Source organism: Oncorhynchus masou, chromosome 9 (genome assembly GCF_036934945.1).
Source record: "Oncorhynchus masou masou isolate Uvic2021 chromosome 9, UVic_Omas_1.1, whole genome shotgun sequence".
In the NCBI taxonomy this organism is placed as follows: Eukaryota; Metazoa; Chordata; class Actinopteri; order Salmoniformes; family Salmonidae; genus Oncorhynchus; species Oncorhynchus masou.
This window is the reverse complement of record NC_088220.1, coordinates 10,619,336-10,643,672: the sequence shown is the minus strand read 5'-3', so window position 1 is coordinate 10,643,672 and position 24,337 is coordinate 10,619,336. Positions and strand designations below refer to the sequence as shown.

The 24,337-nt window shown below is 43.1% G+C and overlaps 1 protein-coding gene across 2 annotated transcripts in view; it reads right to left on the bottom strand.

The window, feature by feature from the left end:
* LOC135545510 (glutamate receptor 3-like) overlaps positions 1 to 24,337 on the bottom strand; it is a 234,616-nt gene that overhangs the window by 11,116 nt on the left and 199,163 nt on the right. Inside the window, exons 13-14 of one of the 2 annotated variants that reach the window (XM_064973154.1) lie at positions 5,471 to 5,718; positions 4,303 to 4,417 (exon numbers count right to left, since the gene is read on the bottom strand). In XM_064973154.1, the coding sequence (XP_064829226.1) occupies positions 4,303 to 4,417; positions 5,471 to 5,718 (363 nt within the window). The remainder of the gene's footprint in view (positions 1 to 4,302; positions 4,418 to 5,470; positions 5,719 to 24,337) is intronic. The other variant, XM_064973155.1, reaches the window with a different exon arrangement.

The window sequence follows — 24,337 nt, the reverse complement described above, 5'->3', positions numbered from 1 at the left end:
TAGGGAACCATACATTATCATCAGCAGGAGAAGAGAAGATTACAACACTGTGTAGAATAGTATCTCCCTGGCCAATGGCAATAGGGCGACTGTGAAGGACTCTGTGTGTGTGTGTGTGTGTGTGTGTGTGTGTGTGTGTGTGTGTGTGTGTGTGTGTGTGTGTGTGTGTGTGTGTGTGTGTGTGTGTGTGTGTGTGTGTGTGTGTGCCAGTCGACAGCCAACGTATTGAGATATACTGGAAAATTAACCTTCGAACACAGCAGATGGTCACCAAACTCACACACTGTCCATCTTTCACCGACGATGCCAATGTTCGTCAGAGCTACATGCCAGACTTTGAAGTGTGCAGTTTGAATGTTTAAGAGCAGAAGAAGATCAAATGCAAATTATTTTATCATAATTTCACATGATCAATACATTTTAGCCGTGATCCTGAAGGTTGTCCTAAGCCAAAGTATACATACCTGAGCAGGTCCCGATAAAAGGCAGAAGGAAACATGTCAGAGAAGCAACAATACTGCTCTTCTACTGCAGACGTCACAGCTGTGTGCCTCAACATCACTCAGCATGCTGACTATACAGCACAGATTATTAGCACAAATGCATGGTTGAAAATAGTGTTGCAGAATTCCTGTCACTTTCCCATAATTCCTAGGTTTTCCAGAAACCCCAATGGGAAGATTCCCTGAATAAGGGGGAGAATAAGCAAGGAATGGAACCCTGCCAGAGGGAATCTTCAAAACAGGGATTTCTGGGAAACCTGGAAATGTTCATTTACTGGGACTTATTTTAGCTAGTGGATTTTTGCAACCCTACATATAGGAAGCGTATTTCTGAACATTATGGTGGTGAAACAGAAAGTTCAGGTGTGTTGGTAGGACATTATGTGATCTAGATATAATAGAGATGTTAGCCATGAGGCTTTTTCAAACATGTCACAGTTGTACAACATTACATTTCCTGAGAATTCATGTCAAATTACCCTATCTATCACAGCTAATCTGTAAGCAAGTCACTTAGCTGACCTAATTCATAGCATGAGTCATGCCTGAGTCACTTAGCTGACCTAATTCATAGCATGAGTCATGCCTGAGTCACTTAGCTGACCTAATTCATAGCATGAGTCATGCCTGACCTAATAATTCATAGCATGAGTCATGCCTGAGTCACTGACCTAATTCATAGCATGACCTAATTCATAATTCATAGCATGAGTCATGCCTGAGTCACTTAGCTGACCTAATTCATAGCATGAGTCATGCCTGAGTCACTTAGCTGACCTAATTCATAGCATGAGTCATGCCTGAGTCACTTAGCTGACCTAATTCATAGCATGAGTCATGCCTGAGTCACTTAGAATTCACTCATGTCATTTAATTGATCTAAACTGTATCAAATATCAATGCCTTTGTATGCCATCTTTAAAATAGCATGATGGAAGCTTCATAGCACATAGTGTAAGTATGGTGATACCAAGTTGACAAGGCTGAGTGAAACACTCTCATATTACATCACTGTATCCCAGGATGGATACAGCCATGTCTTGAGAAGAGAGTAAAATAGAACAGTAAGAAACCTGATTATCACAATGGTTATTGGGCTCAATTCTGGCTCTTGGTCGGTCGTGTTCAAATCAAGTGCCAAATTGGGTAAAAACATTAGACACCATCTACAATTGTGTCGATTCTTCTTTGTAAAATCATCATGGAAAAGCAACCAATTATAGGGACAGTTCCACCACCGACAAAATCCTAATTTAACTGAATGTATTTGTACCACCTGACCCACAGATCAGACCTTCTCTTTCAGATTAGAATTCTCACGTTTGCCCGTAATGCTTATTCCCCTCAAGACTCCGCTGTTCGCCTCGCCTCCCTGAGATGACAAGTCTCAGCTGAGTAGCCATTTTGGGGGGTTTCAGCCAATGGGCTCTAGAGGCCAGAATGGTTTCTCTAGGCCAGTCGCATGGGATGTCCAGAGAAGCAGCTGTATGACATGAGCAACTGTGAAGCCATGTTGTGTCAGACAAGACAGCAATAATGTTATGAAATACAGACATGGCCTTCACAAGAGGAAGGCGGCAGTCTCTGGCATCTAGATGCCATGTTTTCATAAATAGTTTGTGATAAACTATTCATGAAATATAACTTATAATACACATTCTTATTGTATAATATATAACTTACAACAGGTATATTTTACTCAGAGATCTGACAGAGATACTCTTAACATTAATTAGATTTCAGACTGGCTATACATTCTCTAGACAATACAATACCCGACACACACATCGTCTGCTGCCCAGAGATGTTAAAGATGGATTGAACTCTATCTCCTCCTTTTCCAACCGCAGAACAGCACTATCCTCCTCACATCCCTCCCACCAATAAACACACCTCCTCCTTATCAAACACAACCAAACACTGGTCCACAGATCTGTATCCTTCCTCTCACAACTGTCTTTGTCAAACAACTCAGCTTAGCCTTACCAGTCCATCTCCTTTACTATATTTCATGCTACCTCTTAGCCTTACCAGTCCATCTCCTTTACTATACTTCATGCTACCTCTTAGCCTTACCAGTCCATCTCCTTTACTATACTTCATGCTCCCTCTTAGCCTTACCAGTCCATCTCCTTTACTATACTTCATGTTACCTCTTAGCCTTACCAGTCCATCTCCTTTACTACACTGCTAACTCTTAGCCTTGCCAGTCCATCTCCTTTACTATACTTCATGCTACTTCTTAGCCTTACCAGTCCAACTCCTTTACTATACTTCATGCTACCTCTTAGCCTTACCAGTCCATCTCCTTTACTATACTTCATGCTACCTCTGAGCCTTACCAGTCCATCTCCTTTACTATACTTCATGCTACCTCTTAGTCTTACCAGTCCATCTCCTTTACTATTCTTCATGCTCCCTCTTAGGCTTACCAGTCAATCTCCTTTACTATACTTCATGCTACTTCTTAGCCTTACCAGTCCATCTCCTTTACTATACTTCATGCTACCTCTTAGCCTTGCCAGTCCATCTCCTTTACTATACTTCATGCTACCTCTTAGCCTTACCAGTCCATCTCCCTTACTATACTTCATGCTACTTCTTAGCCTTACCAGTCCATCTCCTTTACTATACTTTATGCTCCCTCTTAGCCTTACCAGTCCATCTCCTTTACTATACTTCATGCTACCTCTTAGTCTTACCAGTCCATCTCCTTTACTATACTTCATGCTACCTCTTAGCCTTACCAGTCCATCTCCTTTACTACACTTCATGCTACCTCTTAGCCTTACCAGTCCATCTCCTTTACTACACTTCATGCTCCCTCTTAGCCTTACCAGTCCATCTCCTTTACTATACTTCATGCTACCTCTTAGCCTTACCAGTCCATCTCCTTTACTATACTTCATGCTAACTCTTAGCCTTGCCAGTCCATCTCCTTTACTATACTTCATGCTACTTCTTAGCCTTACCAGTCCAACTCCTTTACTATACTTCATGCTACCTCTTAGCCTTACCAGTCCATCTCCTTTACTATACTTCATGCTACCTCTGAGCCTTACCAGTCCATCTCCTTTACTATACTTCATGCTACTTCTTAGCCTTACCAGTCCATCTCCTTTACTATACTTCATGCTCCCTCTTAGCCTTAACAGTCCATCTCCTTTACTATACTTCATGCTACCTCTTAGCCTTGCCAGTCCATCTCCTTTACTATACTTCATGCTCCCTCTTAGCCTTACCAGTCAATCTCCTTTACTATACTTCATGCTACCTCTTAGCCTTACCAGTCCATCTCCTTTACTATACTTCATGCTACCTCTTAGCCTTACCAGTCCATCTCCTTTACTATACTTCATGCTACCTCTTAGCCTTGCCAGTCCATCTCCTTTACTATACTTCATGCTACTTCTTAGCCTTACCAGTCCATCTCCTTTACTATACTTCATGCTACCTCTTAGCCTTACCAGTCCATCTCCCTTACTACACTTCATGCTACCTCATCTTCCTCTCTGTGTGTTAGCCAAGTAAGGGTTCTTAGATTGATATTTTGTTCCATAGACTGGTCAGAGTCTGGTAAATGACAGAAAGGCTACCTTTGAGCCTGGTTGGGACTCAACACTTGGTTTTGGGTTGGGTTGGGTTGTACGCTAGCTAACAAAGTACATAAGAAAAGCAAAGTGCTATAATATAAATCCAATCAATAATCAATGATTTTTCTTATACCTATTGACTATTATTAACAGCCTTGCCGATTACTCTGCAATATTGTACCCGATCTGGTGACATCGAGGCTGACCTTGGAGTCACCTCCCCCGCTGCCGCACTCTCCCTTGTCGTACCACCATTTGTTTTTCAATTTGTCCAACAGGCCTTGCTCATTCAGTTTTAACACTGCCAGGTTAACAGCATTTCTTGAAACGATAAAACATAACTTGTAAGAAAATGCACAGGTCCGTGAGAAATCTAATGCATAGTATTGCTATAGTAGCAGTATAGTATAGTCGTAGTATAGTACAGTAGTATAGTAGTAGTTATAACGATAATGATAATAGTTGATAATGGTAGTTGGCCTACCACTAATAGTGCTTATTGTTAATATTAGTATTATCTATTATGTTTAAGAATTTTAGGAATATGAGTTAGATAGATCAGTAAGGTTAAGAGGAAGAGCAAAGAAAGTGGTAAATATTGAAAAGGTGGCATGATGAGTTAGGTAGTTTAGAAACTGAAGTGTGCGGGACGGGGACACTAGTCATCATTGAGAAGAAAAGCAACAGTAGAAAACACCATGCAAATAACATTCATCACAAGTGACAGTGCAACTTTTAAAGGCTAAATGGAAAAACTGTTGAACTGTTAAATTAAAAGTGACAACAACTGTCGGGAAGGACAGCACACAGGACAGAAGGACAGTACGCAGGACAGAAGGACAGCATGCAGGACAGAAGGATAGGGCAGAAGGACAGCACACAGGACAGAAGGACAGGATAGAAGGACAGGACAGAAGAACAGGACAGAAGGACAGGACACAGGACAGAAGGACAGCACACAGGACAGGACAGAAGGACAGGATAGAAGGACAGAAGGACAGGACAGAAAGACAGAAGGACAGGACAAAAACACAGGACAGAAGGACAGGACAGAAAAACAGGCCAGAAGGAAAGATAGAGTAAGAGAGACATAAAGGTTAAATGGTTGTTAAACTGTTAAACTCTTTGCTACACCCTGGAATGGATTCCCCTTTTGGTTTAGGAACAACAACATGAACACATAGATCAACATCCATAATAACACTTCAACCTAGATATCCAAGAACAATAAAATATATGATACCGTTACCTCTTTGCGTCCGTTCAAAACAATAAGGAAGAAGAGAAGAAGAAGAAGAAGGGCCAAACACAAGACATCAGGGTAGGTGGAATTCTATAACAACAAGGAGAATATCGTTATATTATCCCACCCACCTTAATGCTGAGCCTTTGGGCGTGGCCACACCGTATCCTTTAGAGTCGAGGTTTCCGCCCACTTTCATGGTGTCACAGGGTTTCCTCTGCTCTATGTACTCGTTCATGGTGGACTCCAGGAGAAAAGCAAACTTGCCCTTGGACTTTCGTACCCGGGCCACCCCGTCTGGAGTGGTCTTGACAAACACTGACGGTTCGGCCGATTTCATGTATGACCACATTTTCTCATAGACTGCTATTTTGGATCGCTGTTTAGACGGAGAGAGGGAGGGAAAGGAAGAAGAGGAAGCATTGATACATAGTAGTGATGACCCAAATACAAATGTATACACTATTGAGAGAGAACGAGAGTGAGAGCGAGAGAGAGAGAGAGAGAGAGGTGCAGTGAGAGGGAGAGGGAGAGAGAGAGGACCCTGAACAATGAGAGAAACAGGAAGGAGTGATGCACAGAAACAAGAACCTTGCTATAGTACATTTCCGGCTCCCCTCTGGGATTCTCTGCCTCTGACCCTATTACAGGGGCTGAGTCACTGGCTTACTTGTGCTCTTCCATGCCGTCCCTAGGAGGGGTGCGTCACTTGAGTGGGTTGAGTCACAGACGTGATCTTCCTGTCCAGTTTTGCGCCCCCCTCAGGCTCGCATGGTGAAGGAGATCTTCGTGGGATATAATCAGTCTTGTCTCAGGGTAGTAAGTTAGTGGTCTGTTGATATCCCTCTAGTTTTGTGGGGGATGTGCTTTGGCAAAGTGGATGGGGTTATATCTTGCCTGGTTGGCACTGTCCGAGTGTATCTTCGGACGGGGCCACAGTGTCCCCCGACCCACCCCTATCTCAGTCTCCAGTATCTACTCTGCAACAGTCTATGTGCTGGTGGGCTAGGGTCAGTCTGTTATATATGGTGTCCTGTGTGAATTTAAGTATACTCCCTCTAATTCTCTTTCTCCCTCCCCTCCCGGTGAATCTGATCCCTGGGATCACCTTGCCCCAGTCCACCTGGTTGTGCTGCTGCTCCAGTTTCAACTGTTCTGCCTGCGGTTAGGGAACCCTGACCTGTTCACTCAACCTACTACCTTGTCCCGGACATACTTTCTCTCGCTCTACCGCACCTGCTGTCTTGACCTCTGAATGCTCTGCTTTGAAAAGCCAACTGACGTTTACTCCTGATGTACTGACCTGTTGCACCCTTTAAAACCACTGTGATTATTATTATTTGACCCTGCTTGTCATCTAAGAACGTTTAAATATCTCGAATAACAATCTAACAATGTTCTGGTATAATCTCCACGCGGCACAGCCAGCAGACGACTGGCCGCCATTCAGAGCCTGGCTCCTCTCTAGGTTTCTTCCTAGGTTCCTGCCTTTCGAGGGAGTTTTTCACATCACTGTACTTCTACATCTGCATTGCTTGCTGTTTGTGGTTTTAGGCTGGGTTTCTGTACAAGCGCTTTGTGACATCAGCTGATGTAAAAATGGGTTTATAAATGCATGTGATTGAGGTGAGAACCTTGCTAGAGTAACATCAGAAGGGGACATAGATGAGAGTTTCCCAGTACGGTGCCTGTGGTTAGGATTAGTATACCTGCCATACAACCTGTAGGAGTGAAGAGAGGACTTCCAGCCATCTATAACAAGCAACAATTCAATTATTCAATGCAGCTGGGTTCATTTTGGCAACACAGTTTCAAACTCCAGACTTCTGAACCCTGGTCTGGGCCAAAGCAGAGACAGGTCTGCTGCCAGGTGATGGTGTGTGTAGAGTGGATACTCTCACAAGTACACTGCAGGTTACATTTAGGAGGGTTAGAGCTATCTGGGATCCTTGGGATTTGCCTACCTCCTAAACTCTAAACTTAACCCCTACCCTTACCTTAACTGTAACCCTTATCTAACTTAACCTTAACCGTAACCCTTATCTAACTTAACCTTAACCGTAACCCTTATCTAACTTAACCTTAACCCTTATCTAACTTAACCTTAACCCTTATCTAACTTAACCTTAACCCTTATCTAACTTAACCTTAACCCTTATCTAACTTAACCTTAACCCTTATCTAACTTAACCTTAACCGTAACCCTTATCTAACTTAACCTTAACCATAACCCTTATCTAACTTAACCTTAACCATAACCCGTATCTAACTTAACCTTAACCGTAACCCTTATCTAACTTAACCGTAACCCTTATCTAACTTAACCTTAACCCTTATCTAACTTAACCTTAACCTTAACCCTTATCTAACTTAACCTTAACCCTTATCTAACTTAACCTTAACCGTAACCCTTATCTAACTTAACCTTAACCCTTATCTAACTTAACCTTAACTGTAACCCATATCTAACTTAACCTTCACCGTAACCCAGATCTATCTAACCGTTATCTAACTTAACTTAACCGTAACCCTTATCTAACATAACCTTAACCCTTATCTAACTTAACCTTAACCGTAACCAGATCTAACTTAACCTTAACCGTAACCCTCTAACTTAACCCCTTATCTAACTTAACGTTATCTAACCCTGAACCGTAACCCTATCTAACTTAACCTTAACCCTTATCTAACCTTTATCTAACTTAACCTTAACCGTAACCCTTATCTAACTTAACCCGTAACCCTTATCTAACTTATCTAACTTAACCTTAACCGTAACCCTTATCTAACTTAACCTTATCTATCTAACTTAACCTTAACTGTAACCCATATCTACCCTTCACCTAACCCTAACTTAACCTTCATCTAACTTAACCTTAACCGTAACCCTTATCTAACTCCTTAACCGTAACCCTTATCTAACATAACCTTAACCCTTATCTAACTTAACTAACTTAACTTAACCCTTATCTAACTTAACCTTTAACCCTTATCTAACTTAAACCGTAACCCTTATCTAACTTAACCTGAACGAACTTATCTAACTTAACCTTAACCCTTATCTAACTTAACCTTAACCCTTTATCTAACTTAACCTTAACCGTAACCCTTATCTAACTTAACCTTAACCGTAACCCTTATCTAACTTAACCTTAACCGTAACCCTTATCTAACTTAACCTTAACCGTAACCCTTATCTAACTTAACCTTAACCGTAACCCTTATCTAACTTAACCTTAACCGTAACCCTTATCTAACTTAACCTTAACTGTAACCCTATCTAACTTAACCTTAACCTTTAACCCTTATCTAAACTTAACCTTAACCCCCTTATCTAACTTAACCTTAACCCAGATCTAACTTAACCTTAACCGTAACATTTTAAAATGTAAAACTTCAATGGTAAACTTCAATGGAGTAGGGACGTCCCAAAGATCCCAGATAGCAATTTAGGAGTAAGAGTTTTACAAGGAAGTGGGCCAGTTGGCAATAGTCAATTGTACCAATGGGCCTATTGCCAATAGCCTACGTATTCCGAGTATGAACAAGCTGTTGATATAGCAACACCAATCAGAGGCATTGTTACAGTGGCGTCAAGGATCCCATTGTATGGGCTTGCCCAGAAGGGTCAGTTTAGGTTCAAATACTGAAACAGTCAAGGACTTCATTTTGCCAGATCAAATATTTGAAGAGCATAAGGTGTCGTGTATTACTAACTGAAGCAGACACATGTGTGGAAAGGGAGCACTTAGGTATAAATTGAGTGTCAGTCATATTTCCTAAGAAGTCTTGAAGTTAAATTGAGTGTCAAAACAACAACAACAAATGGAGACAAATACACTGTTAGTGAAGGACACTGCTCAAGCAGAGTAAACACTCTCAAGAACACACCAACTCCACTAGGTAAGTAACAAATAGAGGCTGCGGAAAACAACAACAACATGCAACAACAACAACAACAACAAATGCACGCACACACACACACACACACACCCCCCGTGGCTTTGTGAGCAGAGTGGGACTTGTCCATTCTAAACATCGGATAGACCCATCAATGTCCCTAATTAATATACTGCCCATCTCTGACTGTAATGGATATTGCCTCCGACACATTAACCTTCACTTAACGGAGGGCCCTACAGTAGTTGGCTCAGTGTGTTCCAATACAACCTGTTATGAGTCATCCATCATGTCACATCAGACCAGAGGGGTGAGGATCAGACCAGAGGGGTGAGGATCAGACCAGAGGGTTGAGGATCAGACCAGAGGGGTGAGGATCAGACCAGAGGGGTGAGGATCAGACCAGAGGGGTGAGGGTCAGACCAGAGGGGTGAGGGTCAGACCAGAGGGTGAGGGTCAGACCAGAGGGTGAGGGTCAGACCAGAGGGGTGAGACCAGAGGGGTGTGGGTCAGACCAGAGGGGTGTGGGTCAGACCAGAGGGGTGTGGGTCAGACCAGAGGGTGAGGATCAGACCAGAGGGTGAGGATCAGACCAGAGGGGTGTGGGTCAGACCAGAGGGGTGTGGGTCAGACCAGAGGGGTGAGGGTCAGACCAGAGGGGTGAGGATCAGACCAGAGGGGTGAGGGTCAGACCAGAGAGGTGAGGATCAGACCAGAGGGGTGAGGATCAGACCAGAGAGGTGAGGATCAGACCAGAGGGGTGAGGGTCAGACCAGAGAGGTGTGGGTCAGACCAGAGGGGTGAGGATCAGACCAGAGGGGTGAGGATCAGACCAGAGGGTGAGGATCAGACCAGAGGGTGAGGATCAGACCAGAGGGGTGAGGATCAGACCAGAGGGGTGAGGGTCAGACCAGAGGGGTGTGAGGATCAGACCAGAGGGTGAGGATCAGACCAGAGGGGTGGGTCAGACCAGAGGGGTGAGGGTCAGACCAGAGGGGTGAGGGTCAGACCAGAGGGTGAGGATCAGACCAGAGAGGTGAGGATCAGACCAGAGGGGTGAGGGTCAGACCAGAGGGTGAGGGTCAGACCAGAGGGGTGAGGATCAGACCAGAGGGGTGAGGATCAGACCAGAGAGGTGAGGATCAGACCAGAGGGTGAGGATCAGACCAGAGGGGTGCAGATCAGACCAGAGGGGTGAGACCAGATCAGATCAGACCAGAGGGGTGAGGATCAGACCAGAGGGGTGAGGGTCAGACCAGAGGGGTGAGGATCAGACCAGAGGGGTGCAGATCAGACCAGAGGGGTGCAGATCAGACCAGAGGGGTGAGGATCAGACCAGAGGGGTGAGGGTCAGACCAGAGGGGTGAGGATCAGACCAGAGGGGTGAGGATCAGACCAGAGGGGTGAGGATCAGACCAGAGGGGTGCAGATCAGACCAGAGGGGTGAGGATCAGACCAGAGAGCTGAGAATCAGACCAGACAACAACATAATACAACATTAGAAGTCAACATGATGAATGAATACATCTCCCTGTCTCCACCTTTATGAAAAAAAGCTTGAAGTTTGGGGATGTGAGGTGCTCCCTGTTCTATGGGAATGCTAATATGGGTTAAAGTTAGTAATATAAATCAGTGGCATAGGATTTGTGTTGTTTTGTGTAGACAATATCATTTATTGTGCGCTCATAATTTGCATGAGCTAAAACATAGTTGGAAGGACATTATCGGTTGGTTTGAAGAACAACTTCTGGAAAGACTGAGTGGTACTAATCTGCCTGGCAGTTAACAGAGAAACAGAAGGCTAACAGTGTGTTTCTGTTGGAACGTGCATGTGTGTGTGAGCAAGTGTGTGTGTATAAATTGCGCCGGAGGGCATTTCTGCTGTTCTACGGGCTCCTAACCAACTGTGCTATTTGGTTCGTTTTTTCAAATTGTATGTAACACTATTTTGTAACTTACTTTGTACATGATGTTGCTGTTAATTTCTTCTATGGCCCGAAAATAACTTCTGGACATCAAATCAGCAATTACTCACCTTGAACTGGACAAAGATTTTGTTCTATAACGAGTCCGACACGAAGGATATATCGCTTTCTCGGGAACCCGGGCCACAATCCCCATCATTTGGTTGAAGAAAAGACAGAGAGAAAGGGGACAGAGGTCGGGCTGCCTTCTGAGAATTCATAGGTGAGCGGGTAAACCACCACTACCATCTGTTCTATTGGTCAACGTGCAAATCACTGGAGAATAAACGGGATGATCTACGATCAAGACTATCCTACCAACGGGACATTAAAAACAGTAATATCATGTTTCACAGAGTCGTGGATGTCTAATATTCAATATGTCTTGAGGTATTGCTTGCCTGAGGTAGAGTACCTTGTGATAAACTGTAGACCACACTATCTAACAAGATAATTCTGTTCTGTTCACAAACAGATGCCAGCACTAAGACTACACTCAACCAGCTGTATCAGGCCATAAGCAAACAAGAACATGTTCATCCAGAAGCGGCACTCCTAGTGGCCGGGGACTTTAATACAGGTAAACTTAAATCTGTTATACCTCATTTCTACCAGCATGTCACATGTGCAACCAGAGAAAAACTCTAGACCACCTTTACTCCACCCACAGAGACACATTCAAATCTCTCCCTCGCCCTCCATTTGGCAAATCTGACCATAATTCTATCCTCCTGGTTCCTGCTTACAAATGAAAACTAAAGCAGGGAGTACCAGTGACTTCCCCCAATATAGAAGTGGTCAGATGTAATGGATGCTACGCTACGGGACTGTTTTGCTAGCATAGACTGGAATATGTTCCGCGATTCATCCAATGACCTTGAGGAATATATCACTTCAGTTATCGGCTTTATCAATAAGTGCATCGAAGTCGTCGTCCCCACAGTGACCTTCATGTGTTCCGTACATATCACAAGCAGAAGCCATGGATTTCAGGCAACATCCGCATCCAGCTAATTGCTAGAGCTGCTGCTTTCAAGGAGCGGGACACTAATCCGGACACTTATAGGACATCCCGCTATGCCCTCAGACGAACCATCAAACAGGAAAAACTTCAATACAGGATTAAGATTGAATCCTGCTAGCCCGGCTCTGGCGCTCGTCAGATGTGGCAGGGCTTGAAACTATTACGGACTACAAAGAGAAACGCAGCCGCAAGCTGCCCAGTGACGCGAGTCTACCAGACTAGCTAAATGCCTTTTATTATCACTTCGAGGAAAGCAACACTGAATCATGCATGAGAGCACCAGCTGTTCCGTACAACTGTGTGATAACGCTCATGGTAGCTGATGTGAGCAAGACCTTTAAACAGGTCAACATTCACAAACCCGCGGGGCCAGATGGACTACCAGGATGTGTAAACAAAGCATGCATGGACCAGCTGGCAAGTGTCTTCACTGACAGTTTCAATGTCTCCCTGACCAAGTCTGTAATACCTACATGTTTCAAGCCGACCCCCATCGTCCCTGTGTCCAAGGAAGCGAAGGTAACCTGCCTAAATGATTTCTGCCCCATAGCACTCACGTTGGAAGCCATGAAGTGCTTTGAAAGGCTAGTCATGGCTCACATCAACAGCATCATCTCGGATACTCTAGACCCACTCCAAATCGCATACCGTCTCAACAGATCCACCGATGACACAATCTAAATCGCACTCCACACTGCCCTTTCCTACCTGGATAAAGGGAACACCTGGACAAAAGTCAATAAATGCTGTTCATTGACTACAAATCAGTGTTCAACACCATAGTTCCCAAAAAGCTCATCACTAAGCTAAGGACCTAAACACCTCCCTCTGCAACTGGATCCCAGACTTTCTGACGTGCCGCCCCAGGGGTGCCTGCTTAGTTTCCTCCTGTACTCCCTGTTCACTCAAAACTGCATGGCCAAACATGACTCCAACACAATCATTAAGTTTGCTGATGACACAACAGTGGTAGGACTGATTACAGACAATTATGAGACAGCCAACAAGGAGGAGTTCAGAGACCTGGCAGTGTGGTTCCAGGACAACAACCTCTCCCTCTCTCTTTACAAACATATCTCCATTATCTCACTACAGACACATCTCCATCATCTCACTACAGACATAGCTACATGTATATCCAGTAACAGTCACCTTGTTGATCTGACATAGCCTCTGGGATGAGCATACAATGACTTCAATTGAGGGATGGACAGAGAAATGTTGTGTGGAGGGAGGAAGGGATTGATGGAGAGAGAAAGGGATGGAGGGTTGGAGGGAGGAAGGGATTTGTGGATGAATGGAGGGAGGGGGACGGGATGGATGTAGGAAGGAATGGATGGAGGGTTGGAGGGACAAAAGGATGATGGAGGGATTAGGGATGAAGGGATGGATAGAGAGTTGGAGGGAGGAAGGGGTGGAGGGAAGAAGGGATGGATGAGGGTTGGAGGGACGAAGGGATGATGGAGGGATTAGAGATGAAGGGATGATGTGGAGGGATGGAGGGAGGAAGGATGGGGATGGAGGGAGGAAGAGATGGGATGTGTGAGGGAGATGGAGGGAGGAAGAGATGTGTGGAGGGATGGAGGGAGGAAGGGATGGATTTGTGAATGGGATGGAGGGAGGAAGATGATTTGTGAAGGGATAGAGGGAGGAAGGGATGGGATGAAGGGGAGTAAGGGATGTGTGGAGGGATAGGGATAGAGGGAGGAAGAAGGGATTGTTGGCAGGATTAGGGAGAAGAAAAGGGATGGGATGAAGGGAGGGAGTGAAGGGATAGAGGGAGGGATGAGGGATGGAAAAATGGTGGGATTTAGGGAGGAAAGGGATGGAGGGGATGTGTGGAGGGAGGAAGGGATGGATGGAAGGAGGGATGAGGAAAAGGGATGGATGGAAGGAGGGATCTGCAGTGCTCAGAGATGGAGGTTGGTCAAGCTTCTGCTTGCAGCAAGATTAGTCAGACACTTACACACCCTCCCCCACTCACTCACTCACTCACTCACTCACTCACTCACTCACTCACTCACTCACTCACTCACTCACTCACTCACTCACTCTTCCTCCTTGCCTTGTGGGCTGGCCTGTCTCTCTCTACGGTCTGTTAGGCCGCATACTACTGAGGACTGATGCAATGAAAAGAACACAACTAAGGCAATGTGTATGTGTGCGTGTGCGCGTGTGTGTGTGTGTGTGTGTGTGTGTGTGTGTGTGTGTGTATGCTTGCATGGGTGTGTGTGGATCATTTGTAAAAAAAATAAAAAAAATATCATTTGAAGCTTTGCCACAGAAAAGTCCATTTTCAACCTGAATGTTGGTTGTTGTTTAAAAACCAAACTGAATAAGTCATTAAAAAACCTCTCGGAGGACGTTTGATTAAAGTGCAGAGTCAAAATAAATGTCCCTCTTCATCCTAAACAGCCACTTAATCTGTATCGATTCTGAGTTAGGTTTGACAGCGTACATCTTAAATAGCAACCTATTCCCTATATAGGCCCACAGGACCTGGTTACAAGTAGTGCACTATATAGTGAACAGGTTGACATTTAGGATGCACATCCTGTCACTGGCCTTTGAACTGGTTCTCTTTTATTCTCTGGCATAGGTGCTTTCATCATGGACTCCACCCACACTAGTGTTCTATTCAAAACAATGTAGTTCTATTTAAAACACACACAGTGAACACTTAGTTCTATTTAGAACTCTACTCCAAGAGTGAACACTTAGTTCTATTTAGAACTCTACTCACAGAGTGAACACTTAGTTCTATTCAAAACACACACAGTGAACACTTAGTTCTATTTAAACCTTTACCCACACAGTGAACACTTAGTTCTATTTAGAACTCTACTCACAGAGTGAACACTTAGTTCTATTTAAACCTTTACCCACACAGTGAACACTTAGTTCTATTTAGAACTCTACTCACACACACACTCACAGTGAACACTTAGTTCTATTTAGAACTCTGCTCACAGTGTGAACACTTAGTTCGATTTAAAACTTTACCCACATAGTGAACACTTGGTTCTATTTAAAACTCTACCCACAGAGTGAACACTTAGTTCTATTTAAAACTTCACACACACAGTGAACACTTAGTTCTATTTAAAACTCTACCCACAGAGTGAACACTTGGTTCTATTTAAAACTTCACCTTCACACACAGTGAACACTTAGTTCTATTTAAAACTCTACCCACAGAGTGAACACTTAGTTCTATTTAAAACTTCACCCATACAGTGAACACTTAGTTCTATTTAAAACTCTACCCACAGAGTGAACACTTGGTTCTCTATTTCATAAATTCTTTCAGGGCATTTGTGTCATTCTTTCATTATTCAATAGTGAAAGACACCTGTATATATTTCATTATTCAATAGTTCTCTATTTAAATAATTCAATTGCTAGGCAAATCTACCTGTATATATTTCATTATTCAATAGTGAAAGTCTACCTTATATTCTTATTCCTACCTGCATCATATTTCTTATTCAATTCCTTTCAGGGCATTTGTGTCATTCTTTCATTATTCAATAGTGCTAGGCAAGACTACCTGTATATATTTCATTATTCAATAGTGCCTGGCAAGACTACCTGTATATATTTCATTATTCAATAGTGCCTGGCAAGACAACCTGTATATATTTCATTATTCAATAGTGCTAAGACTACCTGTATATATTTCATTATTCATTATTCAATAGTGCTAGGCAAATCTACCTGTATATATTTCATTATTCAATAGTGCTAGGCAAGTCTACCTGTATATCTCAAGTATGCAGCAATGGAATTTGGGAGTCTAGGAAGCTTTACTTTGTCATTGAAGTGCACCACTCAAGGTCCAGAATACCAATTGGGCTGTTCAGTGTAGTAATCCAATCTCTCTCTCTCTGTCTCTCTCTGTCTCTCTCTGTCTCTCTCTGTCTCTCTCTGTCTCTCTCTGTCTGTCTGTCTGAAGTTAGACAGGACCCTCTGAGAGCCCGTCTTCCTTGGAGGTTATCTCTATCTCACACCAAGCCTGGCATTGCTTCTGTCAGGCTCTCCCTATATGCAACAAGCCTCTAATCTCTGTTGTAGGAGCTTCCCCTTCCCTTTCCCAGCGTCATACCCAAACACACACTGACAAGAGCTGGGGGACTGGTGTTTATTGATGAGCAATGGATTGCAGTGGGCTACAGTCCAACCTTGTGTAGTTCTTTGCTTTAGAGTCTCTCTTTCTGCTTCAAGATATCTCTTTCTTCTCTTCCTCCTCTTTCCTCTCTCTCTCTTCCCCCTGTCCTCAACATCCTCACTAAGGTTCTGGCCACTCTGCCCAGCCTGGGTGAAAACGCGCTTTGGTGATGAAATTACACTTCCTTATGTTACAAAAATGCATTTTAACAAGACAAATATGATTCTTTATGTTCTGAATTGTTAAGTGGAGTCTTTCTCTATCAATCACACTAGATTCAAAAATATTTTGTAAACTGATACATCCAAGCGGTGCGGGTTTCTCGCCACAACTTTTGAGGATTTGAGGATGTTGTGGTCGTCGTCTTCAAAGTTGTTAGCAGGACAAATTGAATTAAATGTAAAAGGACTTGAAAATATGAAGCTTGCGGGCCAGGAATTTCGCCCTTAATATGAAAAGCGAATACTAAAATATGAAAATACTACACGTCATGTCTCGAAATTGATATCCATCTATTGTTTAATGTCTTCCGGATACTAGAAGAAAGATTTCAGTGGTGAGCTGTCAGCTAGCGTTACTTCAGTGTCCAGCCTAGCTGATATTATAGAGAGCTACAGTAGTAGTGGTAGTATTTCATTGCAGATATACAGTGACTTCAGAAAGTATTCCACAACCCTTGACATATTCCACGTTTTGTGTTACAGCCTGAATTCAAAATCGATTAAATCAATGTTTTCTCTCACCCATCTACACACAATACCCTAAAATAACAAAGTGTTGAAACATGTTTTTAGGCATCTTTGCAAATGTATTGAAAATAAAATATAGCAATATCTCATTTACATCAAGCTCAGTCAAGTTGGTTGGTGATCATTGCTTGACAGACATTTTCAAGTCTTGCCATCGATTTTCAAGCCAATTTAAGTCAAAACTGTAACTAGGCCACTCAGGGACATTCAATGTTGTCTTGGTAAGCAACTCCACTGTATATTTTGCCATGTATTCTAGGTTATTTTCCTACTGAAATATGAATTTGTCTCCCAGTGTCTGTTGGAAAGCAGACTGAACCAGGTTTTCCTTTAGGATTTTGCCTGTATCACTCAGTGATGTGTTGTGTTGGATTTGCCCCAAACATAACACTTTGTATTCAGGAAAAAATGTCATTTTCTTTGCCAATATTTTCTGCAGTTTTACTTTCATCATGCTGTGTGGTACTTATACTGGGTACTGTGTGGGGTACTGTGGGGTACTGTGGGGTACTGGGGTACTGTGGGGTACTGTGGGGTACTGTGTGGTACTGTGTACTGTGGGGGGGTACTGTGGGGTACTGTGGGGTACTGTGGTGTACTGTACTGCGGGTACTGTGGTGTACTGTGGGGTACTGTGGGGTGTGGGGTACTGTGGGGTACTGGGGTACTGTGGGGTACTGTGTGGTACTGGGCCAGTGACACAAAATCTTAATTGAATCCATTTTAAATTCAGGCTGTAACACAATTTTTTTGGGGAAAAAGTCAATTGAATTCTTTCCGAAGGCACTGTAAACATAGTCTCCCATACCATGGGTGGGGCGCCAGGTAGCCTAGTGGCTAGAGTGTTGGACTAGTAACTGAAAGGTTGCAAGATCAAATCCCCGAGCTGACAAGGTAACAAAAAATCTGTCGGTTTGTTAACCCACTGTTCCTAGGCTGTCATTGAAAATAAGAATTTGTTTTTAACTGACTTGCCTAGTTATGTAAAATCATGTGTGTATCTGCTTTTCATGACAAATGGTCTGGATTAAATGTACAACTAAATTGAGGAACTATAGGACATTCATACATTGCTATTGGGATGCAATATTCCCAATTTATTTATTGTTACACTGTTTTTCTCTGGTCTCCATTGATTTAGCCACTGTGATAACTGTTGCATGGGTTATGATAGAGGCAAGAGGTTTGGACCATTGGTTTTCTTAGACTTGTTCGTCAAACGGTGTGTTTTCCATTGGACACCCACCCATATGTATTACAAGCTCTATTTGTATATTCGTAACCCATTCCTTTACTTAGAGTTGTGTGTATTAGGTGGGAGTTGGGGAATTGTTAGATTACTTTTTAGATATTACTGCACTGTCGGAACGACAAGCACAAGCATACCACTACACTCACATCTGCTAATCATATGTATTTGACCAATAACATCTGCTAATCAAATCAATAACATGTATTTGACCAATAACATCTGCTAATCATATGTATTTGACCAATAACATCTGCTAATCATATGTATTTGACCAATAACATCTGCTAATCATATGTATTTGACCAATAAATTTGATTTGTATTTGACCAATAAATCTGCTAATCATCATGTTTTATAATATAATGCTAATCATAGTGCCTAACATCTGCTAATCATATGTATTTGACCAATAACATCTGCTAATCATATTTTTGACCAATAACATCTGCTAATCATATGTATTTGACGTTGGTGACTCTGCAATCTATGCTATTTGACGGATACCATTTGAGAGTTCAGACTTAACACATCATGTTTTATAATATAATGCACATCATGAGGTCTAGCTGAGATGTGAAGGTTTTAGATAATGCTCTTGACTGCACTCTAGAGTGTTCAGACTTAACTTGCAATAGCCTACATCATGAGGTCTCTCTCTTGGGAGTGTTCTTCTCTCTTTCTGTGTATATTACTATTGTGTTGAGGCTTTAGATAACGTATAAGCTGCTGAGAGTTACAGTTCTCTCCTTTGCTACACTCAGTGGGCTCCCGAGTGGCGCACCGGTTTAAAGCACTTACATCTCAGTGCTAGAGGAGTCACTACAGACACCCCCGGTTCGATTCTAGGCTCTATCAAAACCCGGCCGTGATTGGGAGTCCCATTTGGTGGCGCACAATTGGCCCAGCGTTGTCTGGGTTTGGCAGATGTAGGTCGTCATTGTAAAGAAGAACTTTATATTAACTGACTTGCATAGTTAAATAAAGGTTAAACAATAAATTTTTTAAAATACATTGAGCAGTTAGTGTTCCTTTATTGTTCTGTGATAAAGGACAGGGCTGTGTACGGTTGACTTGTTTATATGACAAATGGCACCCTATATTCCCTATGTTGTACACAACTTTTAACCCTATGGGCCTTGGCCAAAAGTAGTGCACTACGTAGGGGTTAAGGGTCACATTTCAGACACAGTCTTTCATGATGTTAATCTCCCAGGTAACGCAATACAGTCCTCCTCATCACACTAATAATCATTAATAAAGTTGTGATATAACGTCAATGAGTCCATGTCGATGGTTGTTTTGTTTGCTGCTGTATTATATTACATTGAGCCTCAGGGATTCATTAACTAGACATACCCGCCAAGCTCTATCCATTAACTAGACATACCCGCCAAGCTCTATTCATTAACTAGACATACCCGCCAAGCTCTATTCATTAACTATAGATACCCGCCAAGCTCTATTCATTAACTAGACATACCCGCCAAGCTCTATCCATTAACTAGACATACCCGCCAAGCTCTATTCATTAACTAGACATACCCGCCAAGCTCTATTCATTAACTATAGATACCCGCCAAGCTCTATTCATTAACTAGACATACCCACCAAGCTCTATTGATTAACTACAGATACCCGCCAAGCTCTATTCATTAACTAGACATACCTGCCAAGCTCTATTCATTAACTACAGATACCCGCCAAGCTCTATTCATTAACTAGACATACCCGCCAAGCTCTATTCATTAACTAGACATACCCGCCAAGCTCTATTCATTAACTATAGATACCCGCCAAGCTCTATTCATTAACTAGACATACCCGCCAAGCTCTATTCATTAACTATAGATACCCGCCGAGCTCTATTCATTAACTATAGATACCTGCCGAGCTCTATTCATTAACTATAGATACCTACCGAGCTCTATTCATTAACTATAGATATCTGCCGAGCTCTATTCATTAACTATAGATACCTGCCGAGCTCTATTCATTAACTATAGATACCTATCGAGCTCTATTCATTAACTATAGATACCTGCCGAGCTCTATTCATTAACTATAGATACATGCCGAGCTCTATTCATTAACTATAGATACCTGCCGAGCTCTACTCATTTACCCTCAGGGATTCATTGACTAGACATACCCGCCGAGCTCTACTCATTAACTATACATACCCCCGAGCTCTACTCATTAACTATACATACCTGCCGAGCTCTATTCATTAACTAGACATAACCGCCGAGCTCTATTCATTTAGCCTCAGGGATTCATGAACTAGACATAACCGCCGGGCTCTATTCATTTAGCCTCAGGGATTCATGAACTAGACATACCCACTGAGCTCTATTCAGTTTATGGACTTGGCGTTATCACCCCAACATACAACCATTCAAATAGCTGCAGAACAAATATAGCAGCAACATATTTAGCTAAGCAGTGCCAGGTGTTATTGTTGAAGGAGTACAACATGAAGCCAGCAGCCATCTGTCTCACTGAGGCTCCAGGTGCAGATAGAACTGACATACTTGCTGGAGGGTAGGCACACTGAAGAGGAGAGGCTGGAGGGGGTTGCCTAGACTGAGTAGGCTAGTCAGGGGAAGAGGCAGAGCCAGGAGGGGATAGGGTTTTCTGGACATATGGAACAGACAGACTTGCTGGAGGCTAGAAAGACTGAAGTGGAGAGGCTGGAGAAGAGGCACAGCCAAGAGAGAAGAGAGATGACAGGTTAGTCTGAAGAAGAGGAAGAGACAGGATAGAGGAGGGATGACAGGTTCGTCTGAAGAAGAGGAAGAGACAGGAGAGATGAGAAATGACAGGTTCGTCTGAAGAAGAGGAAGAGACAGGAGAGAGGAGAGATGACAGGTTCGTCTGAAGAAGAGGAAGAGACAGGAGAGATGAGAAATGACAGGTTCGTCTGAAGAAGAGGAAGAGACAGGAGAGAGGAGAGAGTAGGGGCCAACAGCCCAGAACCCTACAGCCATCCACTGGGCTCATCAGTCCTGTCTCTCCCACTCTTCCATGCCAGCTGTCCCACTTGGTGGGAGGAGAGGAGGAGATATCAGGGCTTTTTGGATATACTAACTCTACACATTTTGGAAAATATTTTCTAAGTGGGTAATTATTTTCAAAAGACATAAACTGTCTGCAGGACTACATGTACAGTAAATCCAGTTTGCTAGAGAGAGAGAGGAACTTGTAATGTTGAACACAAATTGTACCCCCCACGTTTTGCACATAATTCTCTGTCAATTTCAATTTCCTTTGTAGCGCTCTCCATCCTTGCTGCATAATTTAGTTTATTAGCACAGTTATAAAATGACAACAATATGTGAAGTAAAAAATAAAATAAATAAATAAATCACACAAACAAAAGATAAAATAAACGCAAAAGGGGTAAAATCCCATTAAATCCCAGCAGAAAGTCTACTACAGCTGTGATGGACAGCAGCTTAACACATATTGTAAATAACATCAATGGGGATAGCTTGGCAAAATCTGGCGGGAGTGAGTTCCAGATCACAGGGCCTCTGTGGTTGACGTAGCTGTTGTCTGTTTCTTGTTGAGTAGTTGTGGAATTCATATGTGACGGTGAAATAGTTTTTGACAAAAGAGGGTCATAATTATTTTAAAGAGTCGTTAAAAAATTGGCAACGTGAAGATGAATCATTTGATAAATATTAAGCAGAACTAAGAGTTTGAAAAGTGATGCTGAATTTATTCTAGAACCGGCAGACAATGTTATTCTAGAGTGTTTCTGCAGACGACAGACTGATAGTAGTGTAGTAGGTTGTGTGCTGGCCCATGTTGTTCTAGTGTTTCTACAGACGACAGACTGATAGTAGTGTAGTAGGTTGTGTGCTGGCCCATGTTGTTCTAGTGTTTCTACAGACGACAGACTGATAGTAGTGTAGTAGGTTGTGTGCTGGCCCATGTTGTTCTAGTGTTTCTACAGACGACAGACTGATGGTAGTGTAGTAGGTTGTGTGCTGGCCCATGTTGTTCTAGTGTTTCTACAGACAACAGACTGATAGTAGTGTAGTAGGTTGTGTGCTGGCCCATGTTGTTCTAGTGTTTCTACAGACGACAGACTGATAGTAGTGTAGTAGGTTGTGTGCTGGCCCATGTTGTTCTAGTGTTTCTACAGACGACAGACTGATAGTAGTATAGTAGGTTGTGTGCTGGCCCATGTTGTTCTAGTGTTTCTACAGACGACAGACTGATAGTAGTGTAGTAGGTTGTGTGCTGGCTCATGTTGTTCTAGTGTTTCTACAGACGACAGACTGATAGTAGTGTAGTAGGTTGTGTGCTGGCCCATGTTGTTCTAGTGTTTCTACAGACGACAGACTGATAGTAGTATAGTAGGTTGTGTGCTGGCCCATGTTGTTCTAGTGTTTCCACAGACGACAGACTGATAGTAGTATAGTAGGTTGTGTGCTGGCCCATGTTGTTCTAGTGTTTCCACAGACGACAGACTGATAGTAGTATAGTAGGTTGTGTGCTGGCCCATGTTGTTCTAGTGTTTCTACAGACGACAGACTGATAGTAGTATAGTAGGTTGTGTGCTGGCCCATGTTGTTCTAGTGTTTCTACAGACGACAGACTGATAGTAGTATAGTAGGTTGTGTGCTGGCCCATGTTATTTGCCAGTTTCTGATGAATGGGAAGATCATTGTGTGACAGAGACTAAGAGCAGTGCTTCTGTATAGAAGACATCATTTTGACATGTATCCCCATATTTCTGGTGATCTTAGAGGTTGTTGTCTTTGTTTGGTATCCATGACAATTCATCATCAATTAATATATCAAGGAAGTGTGTTGTACAGGCTTAATCAACAGGAATATTACCAATATGGACCTGATAGAGTCTGGATATATAATCTGCATATATAATCTGGATAAATAGTCTGGATTGAATTCTCTGCTCTCTGGACTAGATAATAAAACAATAGTTGTTAAGATTCAGTGACATTTTGTTGATTTTAAAGCACTTTGTGATATTACACAGTTCGTCATTAACATGAATAAAGTCATTGCGATCTCTGTGACACTAAAACACACCTGTATCATCAGTAAACAATATCAGGGAGAGAACTTTGGATGCATACAAGTGGGAGTGAAAACGTGTCCACGCACACACACACATACACATACGCACGCACACACACGCACGCACACACACACACACACACACACATACGCACGCACACACACACACGCACATACACGCGCACACATGCACACGCACGAACGCACACACGCACGCACACATGCACGCGCACATGAACGCACGCACGTACGCACGCACGTACGCACACACGCACGCACGTACGCACACATGTACGCACACACGTACGCACACACGTACACACACACGTACACACACACGTATGCACACACGCACGCACACACGTACGCACACGCGCACACACATTGGCACACACACACAACTTGAGCCCATTAATCAGTGTTTTTCCCCTTGTCAGTGTCTCTCTCTCTCTCCAAGTTTTAATTAAAGTCCCGTGGAACGTCATGTGTACTGTGAAGGCTCAAGATTGGAACTAGGACACTCATTATATGGAATACGTGAAATCTGTCTGGAACTCCCCGACAGGCCTCAGTAATTGTGTGTGTAACAGTAAACAGTATTCGTTCTCTATGTTAGTCCCTTGCTGTGTCCAGTGTTCTGCATATCAAACAGATATTGTTCATGTGGTATGTTGAGATCAGTGTGGGGGTAGAGTCCGAGGGGGGTGACTGGGAGTAGAGTCCGAGGGGGTGACTGGGAGTAGAGTCCGAGGGGGTGACTGGGAGTAGAGTCCGAGGGGGACTGGGAGTAGAGTCCGAGGGGGGACTGGGAGTAGAGTCCGAGGGGGAATGCGAGTAGAGTCCGAGGGGGTGACTTGGAGTAGAGTCCGAGGGGGGTGACTGGGAGTAG